Below are 19,057 nucleotides of genomic sequence, written 5' to 3' on the forward strand. Positions count from 1 at the left end.
GATAATTGCAAACGTGGGAGGACACAACCCACCCGAAGACACAGCTTAACAAACACAAACCTATACAGGGGCTCCTCAAGGACAACTGCCCTGGGCCTGGAGTGACACACTGGTGTTACATCACGACAGAGAAGCAGGATTGATACGCCATAGACCAAGTAACCTCAGACACATAACTGAGATTGCAAGATGGCGGGGCGAGGAACCGTGAGCAAGAGCAAAAACAAACAATCCACGATGGAAGCATATGCCAAGATGCAGCAGTCTCCTGCGTCGACAACGCAGTGTGGCGCGACGGCGCCTGCGGAGAGCACCTTAGCGGCTGAAAACCACCAGATACTAGTGGCTATAACAGAGCTGTGAGACTTGTGGGGGATAGTGATGGTGGACCTGCGAACTTCCTTGGAGGCCAAAATTGACGCAGTAGGCATAGAAGTCACCCTGCCGCGACAAGATGTTAGGACGCTGGCAGAGAGAACGAGCAGCCTGGAGAGTGCAGTGAAAACCAACACAGACACTAGCACCAGTAATACAAAGGAGGTTCACATACTGAAGCAACAGGTGGCTAACCTGGAGAACCATGCGGAGGAAGCTGAAGGGAGGGCAAGAAGGAACAATATCCGCATGGTTGGACTACCGGAGGGGGAGGAAAGCCAAGACCCTACAGACTATGTGGAGAACTTGATCCTGCAAGAAATTGGGGCCGACAAACTCTCGCAAGGATTCACAGTGGAGCGAGCACATAGAGCCCTCATGAGGAAACCGAAGCCTGGGGCCCCCCCTCGTGCGATAATCACAAAGATACTGAACTATAAAGATCGCAAGAAGATTTTGGAGTTCTTTCATAAAGGGGGAACGATCGAAAGGGCCTCGAACACCATGACGGCGTATCGTGACTACACAATGTTGGTCCAGAGGCAACGGTACAGCTATGTGGCAATCAAGAGGAGGTTACGCATGGCTGGAATCAAATACATGCTCCTGTACCCCGCGAAACTGAAAGTGTTGCACAAAAGCAGAATGTTCTTTTTTAACACCCCAGAGGAAGCAGCGGCATGGCTGAATCTACAAGGTTGCCCGGAACGAGATGCGGAGAAGGCCCAGGAGGAGCACGTTAAGTGATTGGGATATTGTATGCATATTGAAATGACGCAGAGCGGGTACCCCAGTAGAGACTATGATAGTGATAAGATAAAGGGGTGCGAATGAGTAAAGCTGATATTTGGCAGGGATATCTGTGACTTTGTTGAACTTAAAGGACTTGAATATAGAAGATTGAGTACATAAGTAAATTGAGACGCAATGCGTGATTGAATTAAACCGAACAGGAGCGGCAGGACGAAGGCACCCTACCCGCCCGAGTAGTAGTAGTAGTCATAGGATAGCCATTAGGGCGACCTCACCCTGCTAAGCTGCGAGTACAGGCTATTGCCAGAAAGAGCTAGATGCGGGGGTGCCTGAGATCCAGGGATGGAGCTAGGCAACAGTTGGGGGGGGGGGTGATGTTGGGGATGGGGAGGGAGGTGAGAGGAGGGATTGGGGAGTTTGGTGTGTTTTTGGTTAAGGGGAGTTTAAAGTGGGGTATGAGCCTATATAGAATGAGATGGAACTTAGATTTGGACGGCATCGGTGGGGGGCGGAGAGGAACTCTAATAGGCCATGGGGGACCTTAAACTATTTACCTGGAATGTTAGGGGGCTCAATAGTTATTTAAAGAGGAAAAAAGTAATGCTGTACCTGCGTAGGCAAAAGATAGATATTGCACTGCTGCAGGAGACTCACCTGACACGGGAGAAGATGGATATGATTGCTAAAAAATGGAAGGGAGTTGTGGTGGACTCATCATATTCTGCTTACGCTAGGGGAGTGCTTATCTGGGTGGCGCCGCATGTCCCATTTCAGCGGCTGCAGGAGATAGCTGAGGCGGATGGGAGGATGGTTATACTGAGGGGATTAGTGGAAAAAAGGGAGATAAGCATTGTAAATACGTACGCCCCGAACCAGAACACAGCGGCGTACATCAGAACATTGTGTACTAATCTTAGCATGTGTGTGTGGAGCGCGATGATTTGGGGAGGGGACTTTAACTGTGTACTTAACCCAAGGGTAGATAGATCGGATGGGAAGATGGATAGACCCGCCCCAGCTGCTAAAGCGCTGCAGACTTTGCTGGGTGATTTTGGTTTAGAAGATGCATGGAGGATGAGACACCCCCAGGAAAGGCAATATTCGCATTATTCTGCCCCACAGCAGTTGCACACGAGGCTGGACTATGTCTTTACTACACCTGAGGTAATAACAGAGATTACACAAATAGAGTATAAAGCAAGGGTCCTTTCGGACCACTCGCCCCTGATCCTCGGATGGCAATACTGCCCCCCGAGAGCAAGGATTCCGACATGGCGCCTAGGAGCGGAGGCACTAGGAGACCCCTTTTTTAGGGAAGATATGAGGGAGGAGATTATAAACTATTTTGAGACGAATGCTGATAGTGTGGATTCGGCAGGAACACTGTGGGAAGCCTTTAAGGTGGTGATGAGAGGGGTAGCCATAGCAAAATCCAAAGGTCTGTAAGGTGGGATTCTGGCTGACCTACAGGAGACGGAACAGAAACTAGAAAAGGCATTGAGAGGTGGAAGTGGCACTATGGAGGAAATGGAATTGATACTCAGGCTGCAGCAGAAATGTGCGGAGTACTGGGATAGATTGTGTAACCTCAACTATAAAAAATATGCAGAGAGACAGCATGCGGGAGGAGATAAACCAGGAAGGCTCTTGGCGTGGCTATATAAGAGCGAAACCCCTAGATCCACGATTAGAACAATAACGAGGGAAGATGGCAGTGTAGCGGCCACTCAAGAGGGAGTCAACCAGGAGTTTGCAGACTATTATAGGTTATTATATGGAGACGATGGTAAGAGTAGTCGCGCGATGATAATTGAAACATTGGAGGATATAGGATTGCCAAAGATAAGTGCGAAGGAGAGAGAGGAGCTAGACGCACCGATTACCTTGGAGGAGCTAGGGGAGGTGGTGAGACAGTTGCCCACTAGTAATAACCCTGGGGCGGATGGATTCCCAAGTGAATTTTATAAAGTATATAAAGAAGAGGTGCTTCCCCCTCTGTTAGAAATGCTAAATGAAGCGTTTCAGCTGGGAAGATTGCCAGAGTCACATAGAGAAGCGATTATAATACCGCTTCCCAAATCTAACAAGCCTGGGCATAGCTGCTGCTCCTTTAGACCCTTGTCGATGTTGAATCAAGACAGCAAGATACTGATGGCTGTTTTGGCAAACAGACTGAAGAGGGTTATTAGTAAACTAATACACCCCGATCAGACAGGTTATGTCCCAAACAGGAATATATCTAACAATCGTAAACAACTCCAACAAGTTATTGAGTTTGGGAACGAAAACAAAGGTGAAATGGCAATTGTGTCCTTGGACGCAATGAAGGCCTTTGATTCAGTCAAGTGGCCATGGCTGCTGGCGGCCCTGGATTGCTATGGGTTGGGGCCTGGATATATACAGTGGGCAAAAATACTATATAGTGAACCGCTGGCTAGAGTCAAAACGGGAACAGTGATATCGGAAAGATGGCAGCTTTGCAGTGGTACCAGACAAGGATGTCCGTGGTCTCCATTGCTCTATATATTGGCCCTGGTACCCCTAGCAATATACCTGAGACAACAATATGATATTATAGGCATTGAGGTGAGAGGGGAACAACATCTGATCTCCCTATACGCAGATGATATGCTGCTGTACCTGGAAGAAAATCTCCAATATATTTTAGAAGTGATGGAGAGATATGCGCGGTTGTCTGCTATATCGGTGTACCCTCAGAAGTCCAGCATGTTCCCATTGGCCGCTAAGGGACCAGGGCACTAATAACAGGCCCGCTATTTGCAGGCCCGTAATTAGCACCTTCCCCATTCCCATTTGAGCCCTGTATGGGCTCAAATGGGAATGGGTAATAGTTTACTGAATGGGGACTTACCGGGTCTTCCAGGGTCAGAATGACCCGGTAAGTCCCCATTCAGTGAGACCGGACCCGGGTTTGGAGGCAGCCATGGCTAATAGCACCATGGCTACCTATAAACTTGGAATAACCCCCACTGTCTTGACAAGGTTAGACTACTGTAACTCATTACTGCTAGGAGTCTCTACCAATATAAGGAAATGTCAAGTGCTTCAAAACAATGCCGAGTGCATTGTTGATAAACTCAACAAGGTGGGGGCACATTTCAACCCACAGAAGGGAGCTACACTTGCTTTCTATTCAGGATCGCATTTACGTCAAAGCGGGTACTATCGTTCACAAATGTGGGTATGGAGCAGCCCCCTCCTACCTGAAAACTCTGGTCCTGCAGTACTGTCCTGCCAGAGAATTACGATCCACCAACAAAATGCTGTTCATAGGTTTCAAGTATAAACGTGAGAATGGTCTGGGGAAAATCCTTCCAAGTCAAAGTGGCCAAACTCTGGAATTCTCTTCCCACTTCTGTGATAATCTGGAATTCCCAACACAGGGGCTGTACTGATCGCCTTTTTTAATTCTTCAAATTACTTCAGTCATTTCATCTGTCCATATTATTTTACTCTTGCCTACCTTTGCTTCTTTAAGCCCTTTTAAAAGTGGTTGAATATAGGTACTGTAATCGAAAAACCCAGGCCCTTCTATAATTATATAGGCCTACAAATTGTTGCATTTCCATCACTGTTTTAGGTTCTGAGGTCTTCATAATTGCATCTGCTCTTTCAGGCCTTCACTGAGGGCTATCACTGTTCTCCATCCTCTTCCCTCAACATCTGTCCAATGAAGAACCACCCTTTCCTCTCTAACCAGTGCTGCTTCTAACTTCAAGGGGATAATCTGCCCTTCTTCATCATCCATAGGAATTTCTGGTCTGACCAAATACTCATCAGGTATGTGCAGAGTGCATGCAGATTTGCAAAAGAATCCAATGTAGAAAAAGGGGTAACTGTCAGATTTAGAGGACCCCAAAGAAAGAACATCAGAGTCAACACCATACACTGAGCAACCACAAGCATGATCGTGCAGTGTTCGGGATGTATTCCTGCCTTATTTAAGCAGTTTAAGGGCATTACCAGGATGAAACGAAATGGGCAAGACTAGCCCCGCCTGGAAGACGAGAACTTTAAGCAGGTATGATTATGGACCAGGATTTTCACAATTTCCATTATTAGAGAAAAGGGGAGGACAACCACAATATATACAGTGGCCATAAATGTATAAAGATAATTTAAGATGTAAACAACCAAGTTTAACTTCCGTTGCGGGCAAATGGATTAATGAGCTAGAGAGAATGGCATCAGGAATGACGCTAGCCATAGGTGACGTAAAAGGCTTGCTAGCAGCGATTATAGGGGAGAGAGCAGATGACATTTGGAAACAAGCTGGATATGCAAGTGCGACTGCACAAAACACAACACACGATGGAACACCATTTAATAATTGCAAAGCAGATGTATGGCGGGTGCTCAGAGTACAATATCCCAATACATCAGACATGGGTGCGACTATGGCTAGGAAAATGGGGGAGTATGAAGACCCTGTTGCTTATATTCAAGATATTTAAGACAGATGGTGCCCTTGAGACGCGTGAATTGTGGGATAAAACAGTAGCATTATTTTACCACATTTTGTGTCAGGGACTGCCCGAGCCTGTGCACTGGCAACTGAAGAAACAGGTGGGAATCGAAGCGAAGCCATGGCCAGAAATACAACTGACAATTGTGTATCACTGCCAATTAATGAAGGAGAAGAATAAGAAGAAAGTCCAGAATACAAACCAGGAAGAGGCGAAGTTAGTCCAGAAGAAGTTGTCAAAAATAGCCATAGAGGGAGAAGTATTGACGATTAATGAAGGAGGGGTGACACAAGAGATGCAGTCAGGGCAGCAAAACAAAATAGGGTATCCCACAGATCAGAGTGGGTACAAATTTTGGTCAAGGGGAAGAGGAAATGGGCCTAGAGGAGTAGGAGGAGGTCTATTGCAAAGTCCTCAGGGAAGAGGAGGATTTAATGGTGGACAGCCGCAACAATGCTGGAATTGCAGAAGAATAGGACACATAGCTAGAACACATAGAAGCAAAGGAGGTATGCAGCAAAATTGGCAAGCTCCAAGTGGGGGGGAGTGGACTATGTTCCGCAATATAATACAGAACCAAAAGAATATTATGCCCAAGATCACAGTCGGATTCAGATATACGTGCCGCAACCACAGCAAATGCAGCAAGTGCCATTACAAATGCAATGGCCACAGGGCAATCACAACAAGTATCCATGCAAGCACATCAGGTACATACTCAGCAAGCACAGACACAGCAGGCTATGGTGCCACAGTGGAATATGACTACAGGAGTCCAGTAAGCACCTGCACCCAAATTGGGGAGTGTGACTGAGGTAGGAGGAAATCCTTTCACAGGTACAGGCATGAATTTATATCCACAATAGGGCAGTCCACTGAGCGACATGATGTGTTCAGAACTATCAGTGACACCAGAGGAGGGAAGACATTTTCATTTCTTGTGGACACTGGTGCAACTCGTTGCTGTGTCCGTGAGGGAAAATACCCAATGTCGGGTATTGCAATGAAAGCGCAGGGATGCTCTGGGGTGATGAATTAAGTTACTTTTACAGGTAACTTACCAATCTCTACAGAAGAACACGACATGTCTATGCCATTATTATATTCTAGGAAAACACCAGTTAACATATCAGGGTGTGACTTAATGATGAAACTTAACATGACAATATCTTTTACTGACAAAGAAATAGTGTGTTCCACTCCAGGGATAAATTATATGAATGGGCGAGAGTTTAGATTAGCTTTTACAGGACAGAAAGCATTACGAGGGGTACCTTTGGACCCAGAAGTATTTCTGTATGGAGTGGCTGTTTTATTATTGTGGTTGCCCAGATTGATGGGTAAACTATTTGGAGTATTGTTAGTGGGTGCCCTTCTGTCCCCTTGGAACCAGGAATTTAGATATCTACTTCTCTTCTTTATAATCCCCCAAAAACCTGTTACTTTTCATACACATATATATTATTTACAACAAAGACGCCCCCTTATTTTTGCCACTTTCAATGTTCTACTTAGATCCGTAGCTCAGCTCAATTCCCTCTGCGTCGGCTCTCCCTCAACGACCAGTTCACCTTCCGTCCATGGGGCACCTGTGAGGATCGCAAAGGAATTTCGTCAAAGGGGAACCTGCCAACCGTGTCTTTTTTCATGTGATTCGTTGCGCGATGCTCTCCACAGGAAGCTGTGTGGTCTTCTGGCTAATCGTGGGAGCAGCCAGAAGTCTGAGAATCTGAATCTGGTCGTAGGTCGATAAGACCTGAACCATCCGCACCACTACCAACATGGCAAAGTACTGCTTTAGTCTCAGTTTAATAAAGCAGGGTCATCTGGCAGACATCGGACTGATGCTTGCACACTTCATTACACAGAGGTCTTATACCCCAACATGCTTAATCCATGACATCCTACGTTGCAAACCATAAAACCTATCAGCAGGAGGGATTGGTTAGGTGAACATGTCTACTTATAGAATGCATACAGGTTAGTACTTAATTGGCTGTTTCTTATCTGTAAAACAACCCTAGAACTACCTCTAAACACATATAATACTGATTATAGCAAACAAAATGGCAGCGCATTGGTCTATGCAACATTGTATAGCAGGTTGCCCCATAGGCCCACTGATTGGTTGGAAGAATTTCGGTCTTCACGCCTTTGGGATATTGGCAGGTTTTTTGATCATTCATTTACTGATGTGTTGATATTGTCAAGTTGTGGTAGCCATACAGCGTCTTTTTTAATTACAACATGAGGTTGTGCAACAAAGTCTGCAATTTGACTGTGTCAAAGGGGGTGGAGACACCCCTCTCAACCTGGATTTGGAAAGGCTCTGTTCTCTCAACCTGTGCCTGTATGCATCAATATACTAACATTTATCCTTGCCCCACACCTGTCACAGACAATGCTGTCCAGTCTTTCTCCAGGTAACTACATGTGCAAACATCCCTAGCAGTGGAAGTATGAGAGAGCAGCATGCGAGAGACTCAGAAGAGAAGCCGCAAAGCGACACAGTCCAGCAGATCAAAACGGGTGTCAGCACGTAGGCAGAAAGCTCTAATCCACTCCAAAGAGACATTTTGTGGACCAGGCATGCAATCCACCGAACATGGGATCACTGCAGCAGGCCGTCATTAATAAACACATGCGGACCCGCACAGGAGACCTCACTATGGAAAGGAAAGCCAGCGGTTGGCCCAAGGAACCCAGTGAGGACGAGGACCTATGGAGAGGGAAGGGGGAGCTGCAAGGTGTGGGTTGCTTGGTTAATTTCAGTGGAGGTGGACCAAGAGACCAGGCTGATGAAGGATGGTGCAGAGAAGTGTGGCAGTGGATTATTGAAGTTTGCAAGGTGAGGTATTGGTGGATGAGGGAACGTGTTACTTGTGTGCAAGTTAGACTGGGAAAGGAGAGTAGGGAGTGACTCAAAAGGTGACTGAGAAAATGAAAGGAGAGTGATGGGAAAATGTTGCGGGTAGAGTATTGTAGCAGTAGTGTGGAGAGGGGAGGATAGTAGTACTACTGTGGAGAAGAGAGATTAGTAGTAGTGTGGAGAGGAGACAGTCATAGGGCCTCATTACACGGAAGGCGGTAAGGGTTAACGGTCACCGGTAATGGTACTGGTGACCGTTAACCCTTACCGCCTTACTACGAGGTCCCTTTGCGGGTAGGTACTTTAACGCCTGCTCTTTAGCAGGCGTTAAAAACCAACCCGCAAAGGGACCAGGGTGCTAATTACGGTACTGCAATTTGCGGCACCGTAATTAGTGCCTTCCCCATTCCCATAGACCCCTAGGGGGCAAAAATGGGAATGGGGAAGGGCAATGGGGAAAGGGGGAATTACCGCCCCGCCAACCTTGGAATAGGGCGGTAATTCCCCTTTCCACCAAGGCGGTGCCGGTATTTTACCGGCATGGACCAAGGTGCTAATACCGTGTAATGAGGCCCATAGTATTGTTGATAGGGTATTATTGAGTGAAGGCAGTAGCTGAGAGAGTGAGGACATCAGAGGGACAGAAGGGAGTAGTGAGGGATGGGGAGTGGGATGAAGAAAGGGAGGAGAGAAGTAGAGGGAGGGAGAAGAATAGAACATCAGGTTAAGGAAAACTATGGCATAGAAGGAAAGGATCAAGAGAGACTTGCGTGTCTAAAAGGCACCTTTCCTCACATCACATTATATTGAGGTGTCCATATTAGGTTACACCTAGAAACTCTTGGAAGGAGTCAGCTACATAAGGTGTTTGCCGTTAGGCGATCACGTTTAGCCAGTCAGCGATTAGACTGTAGGAGTTACTGATCTGTAGAGACCATTCCGGATTGAGAGGCACCTAGGCTAGGGAGGGAATGCCTGTCTCTAGGAGAGAGATGGCCTGTAGACAGCGCCTTTTTCAAACACAAATAGAAACCCTCAAACTATCTTCTGGAGTCAGTGAGCTCTTGAGTCTGTCTATGACTGATGATCAACATGGAAAGCTCGGCAGGTAGTGAGTTGTGGGGAGCCCAAGAGAAAAAGATGGAGCAGAATAATGCATTTTGGTTCTTTAAGGCACTTGTGAAAGATAGATATGATAAAAAATAAAGGTGTGAATGAGGTGGAGGTACAACCTGAGGAGGTTGTGTAAATAAAGTTGTTTGGATGGGTGAAGAAAGTTCAATGTAAGTTTTCCAAGCTCACGACAGTGGTTCTGTTCTTGTTGAGAATAGAAAGTGAATAAGGTTGCCCTGAGTAGCAAGTGAGCTCTTGAGTCTGTCTATGACTGATGATCAACATGGAAAGCTCGGCAGGTAGTGAGTTGTGGGGAGCCCAAGAGAAAAAGATGGAGCAGAATAATGCATTTTGGTTCTTTAAGGCACTTGTGAAAGATAGATATGATAAAAAATAAAGGTGTGAATGAGGTGGAGGTACAACCTGAGGAGGTTGTGTAAATAAAGTTGTTTGGATGGGTGAAGAAAGTTCAATGTAAGTTTTCCAAGCTCACGACAGTGGTTCTGTTCTTGTTGAGAATAGAAAGTGAATAAGGTTGCCCTGAGTAGCAAATGTAAACTCAGATGCAATTGATGCTGCGCTTTCAGTGTGAGGATACTTATATAGGAATTTAGGAACAGTTTTTGGGGGCAACGATTGCCGGTCACAGGGTTACATGTCTTTATACCGAAGGATTTTATATAGAAAGAACATACATTGAATATTTTTTTAACAAAAACTCCCATTTCCGACCCCTAAAAACCCACCCAACCGTTTCCCAAAATTATTTAACACTTTAACCCAACCCTAAATGCATTCTCTCTAAAAAAAAAATTGATAAACAATATTCAAGATATGTTCAATTCTTTATAAGATATTCGATATAAAGACTGCATACCCGGTCACAGGTATTGGTCATTGATGACAGACTTACTGATAAGCCTGTTGACATTTACAGTGATGGGTAAAGTGGTGTGCACGTTCTGACAGGTTATATGGAGATGAGAGAATATGTCAGAGGAGTTTGCAGTCATAGATTTGTCTCCACAAAGTAGATGTGCCTATGTAATTTCTTGTTAGGGTAGCTGTATATGGTGGGTGCCAATTACACAAGGGTGTATACGCAAAAGGAAGAAAAAAGAGAATGTCGCCATTGGGGTCTTGTTGGTGTGATAGGTCAAGTGCCCAAGAAGAAGACATTTCACGGGGTTTCTTTGCTGTCAGGGTGGAGATAGGGATACAAACCCATAGGTTTTAGGAGTTTATCTAAACAGGAAAAGTCAGATCCTGTCTCTAAACAATCTAAACAGAAGCCAGAAGCGGTGAATAAAAAAAGTCGGTCATTCAGGAGGCCTGGTTCAGCTTTTCCTCTCAAATGCCCATTCTTGGGAATATAGCACTGAGTTTGCTTCTTGGTTCTCATTATCAGACACAGGCAGAGTGACTATCTTTAGGTATATAGTGCCCTGCTCACTTCTGTGATGATATAGTGTCCAGTTGACTTCCATAGGTTTATAGTGCCCAGCTCACTTATTACGCTATATATTGCCCAGCACATAGCTAGAGACATATAGTGCAACGTTTATCTGGCAGCAGTCTCCAGATGTTTCGCCTCTCGGCTCTCTCAGCTCCTCCTGCAGCCTTCAGTATCTCTACTAAGCAGGCCCAGCCGTGTGGTTCATTTAGGGTAGCTCCTTGCTCTGAGTGAACGTACTTAGCCATGTGACTGCTGTACTGCTCTCTCATCTCCTGTGGATGACTGATGCCCAGTGACAAACGTGTCTAGGACGTTTAATAGCTTTTAATGGCCTGTCCCTAAAAGTGCCTATCTTAAATGCCCTGGGATTGGGTGATCTGGCTTTTAGATTATGTTTGGCCTTCTGATATGCCCACATATGTTAGCCATTCACCCCCATCAATTCCTTGGCATTACTCTGAGGCTTCAAAATCTCTTGCTGCCATTTTAGGATCATGCAGAAGCCCCGGCTCTATTCCTGGGCTACTCACTGCTTTGCTCCTCCAGGGGCTTTCCATGCTCTGGCTGCACCATTGCCTCCATTGGGTTCCATTATGATGTAGAGGCTCCCATGTTGGGTTGGGGTCTGCCACTTTAGTCTCAGGCAGAACCTTGCCCTTCTCCGGTTCTCTTGTAAGTTTCCGCAAGTGTCCCATTTGGTATACAGTACCCTGCGGAGTGGTTTGGCATACCTTGTTTTCTCTTAGCAACATTGATAGACTTTGCTAGTTATAAATGAACATCTGTGAGGGCTCCTGTTGGCATACGGACCCCTCGTGTGTGCCATATGTGTCTTTCCTCAACATTATTCTTACGTCTTGGTGGGTATGACTTTCTTACCACGAATTCCTCTGCTGGTATTCAAGGCTTCACAGTGTGATATAAGTGGTGTTCTCTCTGGATATTATCCATATAATTTGGTGACCATTATAATTGGTGTTCTGCTTCCACTGCGATGGTGTTCCTACCACCGACCTCATATACAAGTGACTTTAGATGGATGGGGTCAGGACAACTACTATGGCCATGTTTGTCTGGTTCCACCACACCTGGTATTGAGGGATGGTATGGACTAGGAGGAGGGCTCTTGAACTACCGCCCGTGATTGCCTGCGGCTAGCACCTGGCTCTGGTTTCGTAGTTGTCAACATAGAGTAAGGTTTTGAAAAATTGGAAAGGCCATGTGTCACTAGATGGAAGAAGACCTCACTTCTGTTTTGTATCCGCATCCAGGTGTTGCCACTCTGTGCAGAACAATTGTATAGAATTCAGAATTGACAGGACCTTTCCAGCCAAAATCCTTTTGCTTGAAAATGTACTGCAACCATGAGGCTCAGAATTAGTCTGAAAGCGTTAGAAACATGTATCCAGATCCTGCCCCCTCCACTCTACCAGAAACCTTTAATATTTCAGGTTTGTACAATGTTCAAGCTGGATGATTTCCATCTGCTGTAGCCAAAATACTGAGTCTGGTAATCCTGTGTCAGATAAGGCTACCTGCGATCAGCCAAAATGCATGGCAGATGGGTAGGGGCTGTAAGTGTGCCTACCATTGCTCACTGAGCTCATTGTCTGCGCATTATGCCTGGCAGGGATAATTGCTAGTTCCCATATATGTGTGGTAATGGGCCGCATGCATGTTGTAACTCCCCATTCCTTTGCTGGAGCTGAAATGTACGGTGAGTAGCCCAATTGGCACAAATGCGGGATCCATATGGCAAGTTCCCATATGCATTTGCCATAACACAGGAGCCTGTTTGGGTGCAAATGTCACCTATAGCAATGCACTGTTTTTTTCTGTTTTAGCAACCTGATAACATCTCTTTTAAGCCTATCCTTCTTATCCACATCTCCCTCTGCAACAGATAATGTTGATGGACCAGAGAAAAGGGAAGCTTGTTTTCCAAGGTGAGAGGGTAACCTGGATTTCCCCTGCAACACTAGCCGACCTGCTGGAACTGAAAACCAAGTACCCCAAAGCGCCCCTCGTTGTGGGGAATACAAATGTTGGTAAGTACCAAGTCAGTCATCCAGAAGGAAGCAATCTACATGTCTTCATATTTCCACAGGAAGTCTGCGGATTGGCCTGTATCATTCTGTATCAGATTATAATAGGTTTCGTGCCTACTGTCATCTGAGTGATTGCGTAGATGGTGTTTTCTATGCTATGCTTATTCTATTTGTTTTGTTATTTATTTAAATGTATTGTACACATGACTAAACCTGTCACTGCATTAACAAGTGAAAATGCTTCAACAACAGGTCTACACATGCAATTTAAAAGGTTAGGGAGCACGAGTGGAGCAAAGAACATATATTCAGGAGTTCGGACCAGGGGTGCTATGGGCCGGGCCTCGAGTTCACTTAACTGTGTCAAAGGCTTCTGCAGGCAATCCTGTTTTCAGGTGTTCCCTAGAGAGGTCCTTTTGTTGTGTCGTTATGGTTTGTGGGTATTGTAGGTGTCTCTGAAATCCTAGGAACCAGCCTCTGATTTCTGGGTGTACACTTAGCCTAGCAGATTTCTAAGGTTAGACCTGAGATTCTTGTCAAATATCTGAGGGCTGAGGTTACCTTAGTATGACCAATCTGACAGAAAGACAATCAGTGTTTCCAAACACAGGCCTTCTCGACCAGCACTCCCTCTACTTGATCCAGTGGACACACTCAGATGTTAGGAAACATCAGATGTTGGGAAAGACTTTCTTTTTGCTGCTTTCTTCCCATAGATTTCTTTGGGACGCCATTTCTTTGTGCTTGCTTTGAACGCTGTCCTGACTTTTTGCAGGAAAATAAAGCCTTCTGCGTTACTCCCCTTCTCCTATTGCTGCTTGTTATGGGAAAACTGATCAGCTCATAAGATTGTCAGCAGTGAGAGACTACGGGCATCATTACACGTTTTACAGTGCAATAAATAAGTGGTGGTAATGCCGTACGCCACTTTTTTTGCCAGGAACAGAATTACCTCTGCGTTTACTGCACCGGAAACTACCAATTTGCCCTTGGAGTGGAGGGTTTACATCCAGTATGATGCTGGAGGTAAACACCCCACTTTAACACCAAAAAATCCCAATGGAGCCCTATAGACTCTGAAAATGGGGACTAACACCGCCATACAACCGCTCGGAATCCTGTGGTAAGTCCACAGGACCGAGTGGCAGTGACTTTAACCGATTGTGGCTTTAATTCGGCAGATTTACTGTCGAATTACTGCCAACATCGGAATGAGGCCCTATGTCTCTCTGTGCATTTCTTGTATTGTTACGATTGCACACATCTCCTTGAAGTGAAGTGCTGTTAGGATCTTTTGAATCCTTTTAACTTTTTCTATAATGGCTTTTTGGTTACTTTTACATTGTGCCTAGGGTGAGCTGGTGGCAGCAGTTATTTTTCTACTCTGTTTTGGTAATATTACCTGTACACTTGCATTTACCACTAATGGCTACTGAGAGTGGCTAGCACCCTAAAATGGCAGTGCCACAAGGGGTTTGCTTGTCCTTTGGCCAGATTGTTCTTTGGCCTTCTTCCTGCCTGCTCAGATCAGGAAATGTCATATTTGGAATGCCTTTTCCCAGGGAAAGCTGCTGCTTTCACGGGCAAAGGGGTGATTTATGTGTGAGCCCGGGAAAGGGGGCTGGGAGTGTCTGGCCATGGTACACATTCGGGTACCTGAATGTCTGTTGCTGGGAAGATTTTGTGGCCAGTGGCTGCCCGTGCTTGGATAGCCACTGCCTGTTTGAATGATGTAGATCACTACTATTGGCGCACTTGGGCATGCTCCCAGCCCAAATCTTAGATAAAAGGAGGGCTCCTGCAGCCAATTGACAGATCATTGAGGGAGCCAAGACCGCAATGAAGAAGTGCAGCCCACTGACACCCGCGGACGACCACTGAAACTGACCAGCATCAACTCCAGTGCTGTCCCACTGAAACCCTGTTCCTCTGTCCTAATATCAAGAAGACGCTCATTGGTGCTTTGATCCCTGGACCGGTGGGAACAACCATTCTCGGCTCTTGCTCGAGGATCCATTTCTTCAGAGGCTTTGGAAGTATCCATGGACAGATCGGTGAACTGATCACCTCTCTCCAGGGCTACCTCGCTGCAGCGCTCGCCGATCCAAGTCTATCCTTGCAACCTGGAGGATCTTCAACTTGTGTAACAAAAGAAGTGCTGCTGCATATTCAGCTTTGTTGTATGAACTGACGCTGTTCTGGGCCTGCTCCTTTGTTATGATATGGTATGATATGATATGGCATTTCTAACGTCCCTATAAACAAGTGTTTCAAAGTGCAACGAGGCAAGGGATGGTGAACGGAGGGTAGACAAAGACAGCGATCTTACTAGGCCAGGTGACATTGAGATTGCGCAAGAGCAGGGGAAGGGGAAAGGGAAAGTGCAGGGTAGGGGAAGGGGTCAGTGCAATACATAGGATCAACAGTAAAGAATAAATAAAATAATTAAAAACAATAGGTAAAAGTGTGTTCAGCTTTTGGCAAGTGCAGGGGTAAGTGAAGACATCAAGTGTCAACTGTGGGGACTGTAGGGATACAGAAACAGCCCCACAGTGCAGGAGATGCCCGGGACGAAATGCAGGTGTGCAGCTGGCAGGGGAGGGGACCTGGGCCCAAGATCAGAGGGTAGCCAGGTGACCAGTGCAGTCCAGTCAGGAGATCAGCAGGGGAGAGGAGGCGAGAAAGCAGAAGCAAAGAGGACGGTCTTGAGCTACTTCCGGAACCGAAGATGGTACTCCTGAAGTTTCAGGGAGGCGGTTCCAGAGGGAGGCCCCAGACGAAGAAAGAGATCTACCACCAATTAGTTGCTTGGAGAAGAAACTGACCCCGAGCGAGTTGGAGGCGGATGAGCGAAGAGCTCGAGAAGGAAGATGTTTAGGAAAAGAGAGTTGGAGGTATTGAGGCCCAAGGCCCCAGAAGGCCTTGTGGACAATGCAAAGGGTTTTGAACTTAATCCTCACAGCCGCTGTGAGCCTGTGCAGAGATTTCAGTCCGGGAGGGTTATAATCCTTGGTTTTGAGGCCAAGGACAAGTCTTGCAGTCCTGTTCTAGATGAGTTGCAGAGGGCGGAGAGTAGAAGCAGGCAGATTTAGAAAGAGGCTGTTGCAGTAGTCCAGCCTAGAGAGAACCAGAGCTCTGGAGACAGTGAGTTTCTGGGGGAAGGAGAGGAAGGAAGAATACCTCTAAGGAGGTGCAGCTGTTAGTGTGACTTCTTAGAGACGTCTGCAATGTAAGGAGAGAGTGGAGTCGAAGATGACCCCAAGGTTTTTAGCCTCACAGGTGGGAGAAGGAAGAGGGCCAAGATAGGCCGGCCAGATAGCGACAGGAAAGGAGGGAGCAGGTGTACTGATGAGGAGAATCTCAGTCTTACTGGCATTAAGGCACAGATCGTTGGCGGCACACCACTCCTGGATAGCGGACAGACAGAGATGAGAGAAGGAGAAGAAGTGGCGGAAGGGAGCCTGAAAATGAGCTGAGTGTCGTCCAATAGCACTGAACTTTATGGCAGAGAGCGGCAATGCAGTGGGCAAGAAGTACCAGGTATTGGTTCAACAGCCAGGGAGAGAGGTTAGACCCCTGGGGAACATTACAGGTAGAGATAGAGATAGAGGAGAGGAAGGACCCAAGTTGGATCTGGGAGGGTCGGTCGGAAAGGAAAGAGGTCCGCCAAGCCAGGGCCTGATCGGTGATACCCAGGATATCATGGAGACGGTTGAGCAGGATGGCATGGTTGACCTTGTCAAAGGCAGAAGAGAGATCAAGTAAGATGAGGACAAAGGGGGTATTGGAGTCAAGGTTGTAGAGCAGGTCTTCACGGATGTTCAGAAGAGCAGTTTCCGTGCTTCTGGCAGCTCTGAAGCCAGACTGATGGTCAAGGAGACAAACAACCAATTCAGTTTGGAGATTAAGCTGGGAGATGGGAAGCTTTTCCAGGAGTTTTCCCAGGAAAGGAGTGATGGAGATTGGGCTGTAGTTAGCAGGGCAGGAGGGGCCGGCTTATGGTTTCTTAAGAAGAGGGTGCACATCCATCGAAGATCGCTTGTCGCTGTCTGACCGTGGTTACTCCTGTTGCAGCTCTCCTTCATTCCCTGGAGGTGTCCTGAGGTGGTCTACCCCGCAGACGTCTTCATATTTCTTCATTTGGGTGTTCCACTGGAGGCTGTCTGGAACAGATTCCTAAGCACCTCGCCTGACCAAAACTCAATCCCGCCCCTGACAGTGACTCTCTAGCTGCTGCTCCTGGGCCCTCCTCGACACAACTAAGCACAGAACATTGTGTCCTCAACAGATTCCAAAACACCAGCATTGGTTTATGGAGAAATCTGAGTCAGGGGGGTAAGTTAATCTATCTGTTTTTGCCCTGCTGTCCTCCATAGGGTTGTATGGGTGTAAAGTGCTGTCCCTAAATCACTCTTTCCTGACATTGATTGGTGGAGGTCTGGTCAAGGATCCCTTTCTAAAACTAGGCCAAGGACTGGTATTGAGCGAGTTTATTTACCTGAACATTATCTTACTTTTTGAATCTTCAGAATTGTAACCACTGGCATCACCAATCTCTTAATAAAACTACTTGTGAAGTATCTACTTTGGAACTGTTGATTTTGGGGCACAAGGCCCCAAACCATCTTAGGGTGGGACTTTATAAGAGCTAGAGAAGCTGTTCTATGATTATGATTATGCTGGTGTTCTTTCTGTTTCTAATACATCTGAGTACTTACCTGTGTTAATTATATGTTATTTATATAGCAATTTAACCAAAGCGCTATATATGGAACATATTTACATACAAAATCCCCCAATCAAAGTCATTTATCGACCTCGGAAGGATGAAAAAGGCTGAGTTGGCCATGCCATGATTCGAGCCTGCAACCTGCAGATTACACACAGATCGCAGCAGCAAGTGTTCAACCCACTGAGCTATCTTTCATTGGTCATTTAATGAAATGCTATTCTATTTCTCCTAAGCCTGATTGTATATATCCGTTTCATAGCATTGGTGTGACAATATTTGACAAAAGGTTCTACTTTCTTAGTGTGTATTTTAAAGGCTGAATAAACTATTGTGGAGCTCATTTTCAATTGAGCTGAAACATGAGTGGAAAGCGTAAAAGCCTTGAGTAAGGCTGTAACGCCTTCCATTCACGACAAAGCTCATTGTCAAGCATTTGTGTGGCAGAGAGGAAGGGCGGAACACCACTTGCATTTCCACCCCTCCCTTCCTCTCCGCCATGCCAGTGCAAATGCTGGGGATCCCTATAGGGTCCGCATGCTTTATGCACTAGCATAAAGCAGGCGGACCTGATAGGGATCCATTGTACACACTCCCTGCCATGCAAGCATGGCAGGGAGTGTGTATGATTCATATGAAACCCTCCCTGGCATGCCCATGAGCACATGGTAAGCAGTGTTCTCAGTAGAAATTAAACCCTCCCCGATTTGCGAGCATATCGTGAAGGGTTGAATTTCATTTGTGAACACCACTTGCGATGTGAGCATGGCAAGCGGTGCTCACAAACAAAAGTAAGCGCTGTCTGACATGCTTGTACGCCGCCTTTTGCCCTTTACATTTGCACTGCACAGTGCAACTGACGAAAATCTGGCGCCAGGGAGCTGCTTATGTTACAGTGTAAGCATAACAGCTCCCCACCATAAAATTACGCTTTTATAGAAACTTAGCCCCTGTATTTTTTTTAACTTACCTCTCTAAATAACATTATTGGTGTTGCCCTGTGTGGACTTATTGTAGACATAGACCACTCTCACACCCTTCCTGAGAATAAGCCTTCTCTCTCTGCTACCTACCTCAATTGGGTTTGACCAAACTATTTGTCTTCCCAATTCACCATTATAGGATGGCCTCCTAACACGCCCCCGCCCCCTTTCATGCCCCACGGCTGTGATGAGAAATTCATCTTCACAAATTGGTGGCAGCGGTGACGTAAGGTCTTTAGCACTC

General features: G+C 46.3%; 1 protein-coding gene across 1 annotated transcript in view; it reads left to right on the forward strand.

Annotated features, from left to right (window-relative positions):
* Window positions 1-19,057, forward strand: part of LOC138488462 (aldehyde oxidase 1-like) — a 705,629-nt gene that overhangs the window by 238,110 nt on the left and 448,462 nt on the right. The window contains exon 9 of the mRNA XM_069615436.1: window positions 12,957-13,101. Within this exon, the coding sequence (XP_069471537.1) occupies window positions 12,957-13,101 (145 nt within the window). The remainder of the gene's footprint in view (window positions 1-12,956; window positions 13,102-19,057) is intronic.

Source organism: Ambystoma mexicanum, chromosome 9 (genome assembly GCF_040938575.1).
Source record: "Ambystoma mexicanum isolate Mex_15411 chromosome 9, UKY_AmexF1_1, whole genome shotgun sequence".
NCBI lineage: Eukaryota > Metazoa > Chordata > Amphibia > Caudata > Ambystomatidae > Ambystoma > Ambystoma mexicanum.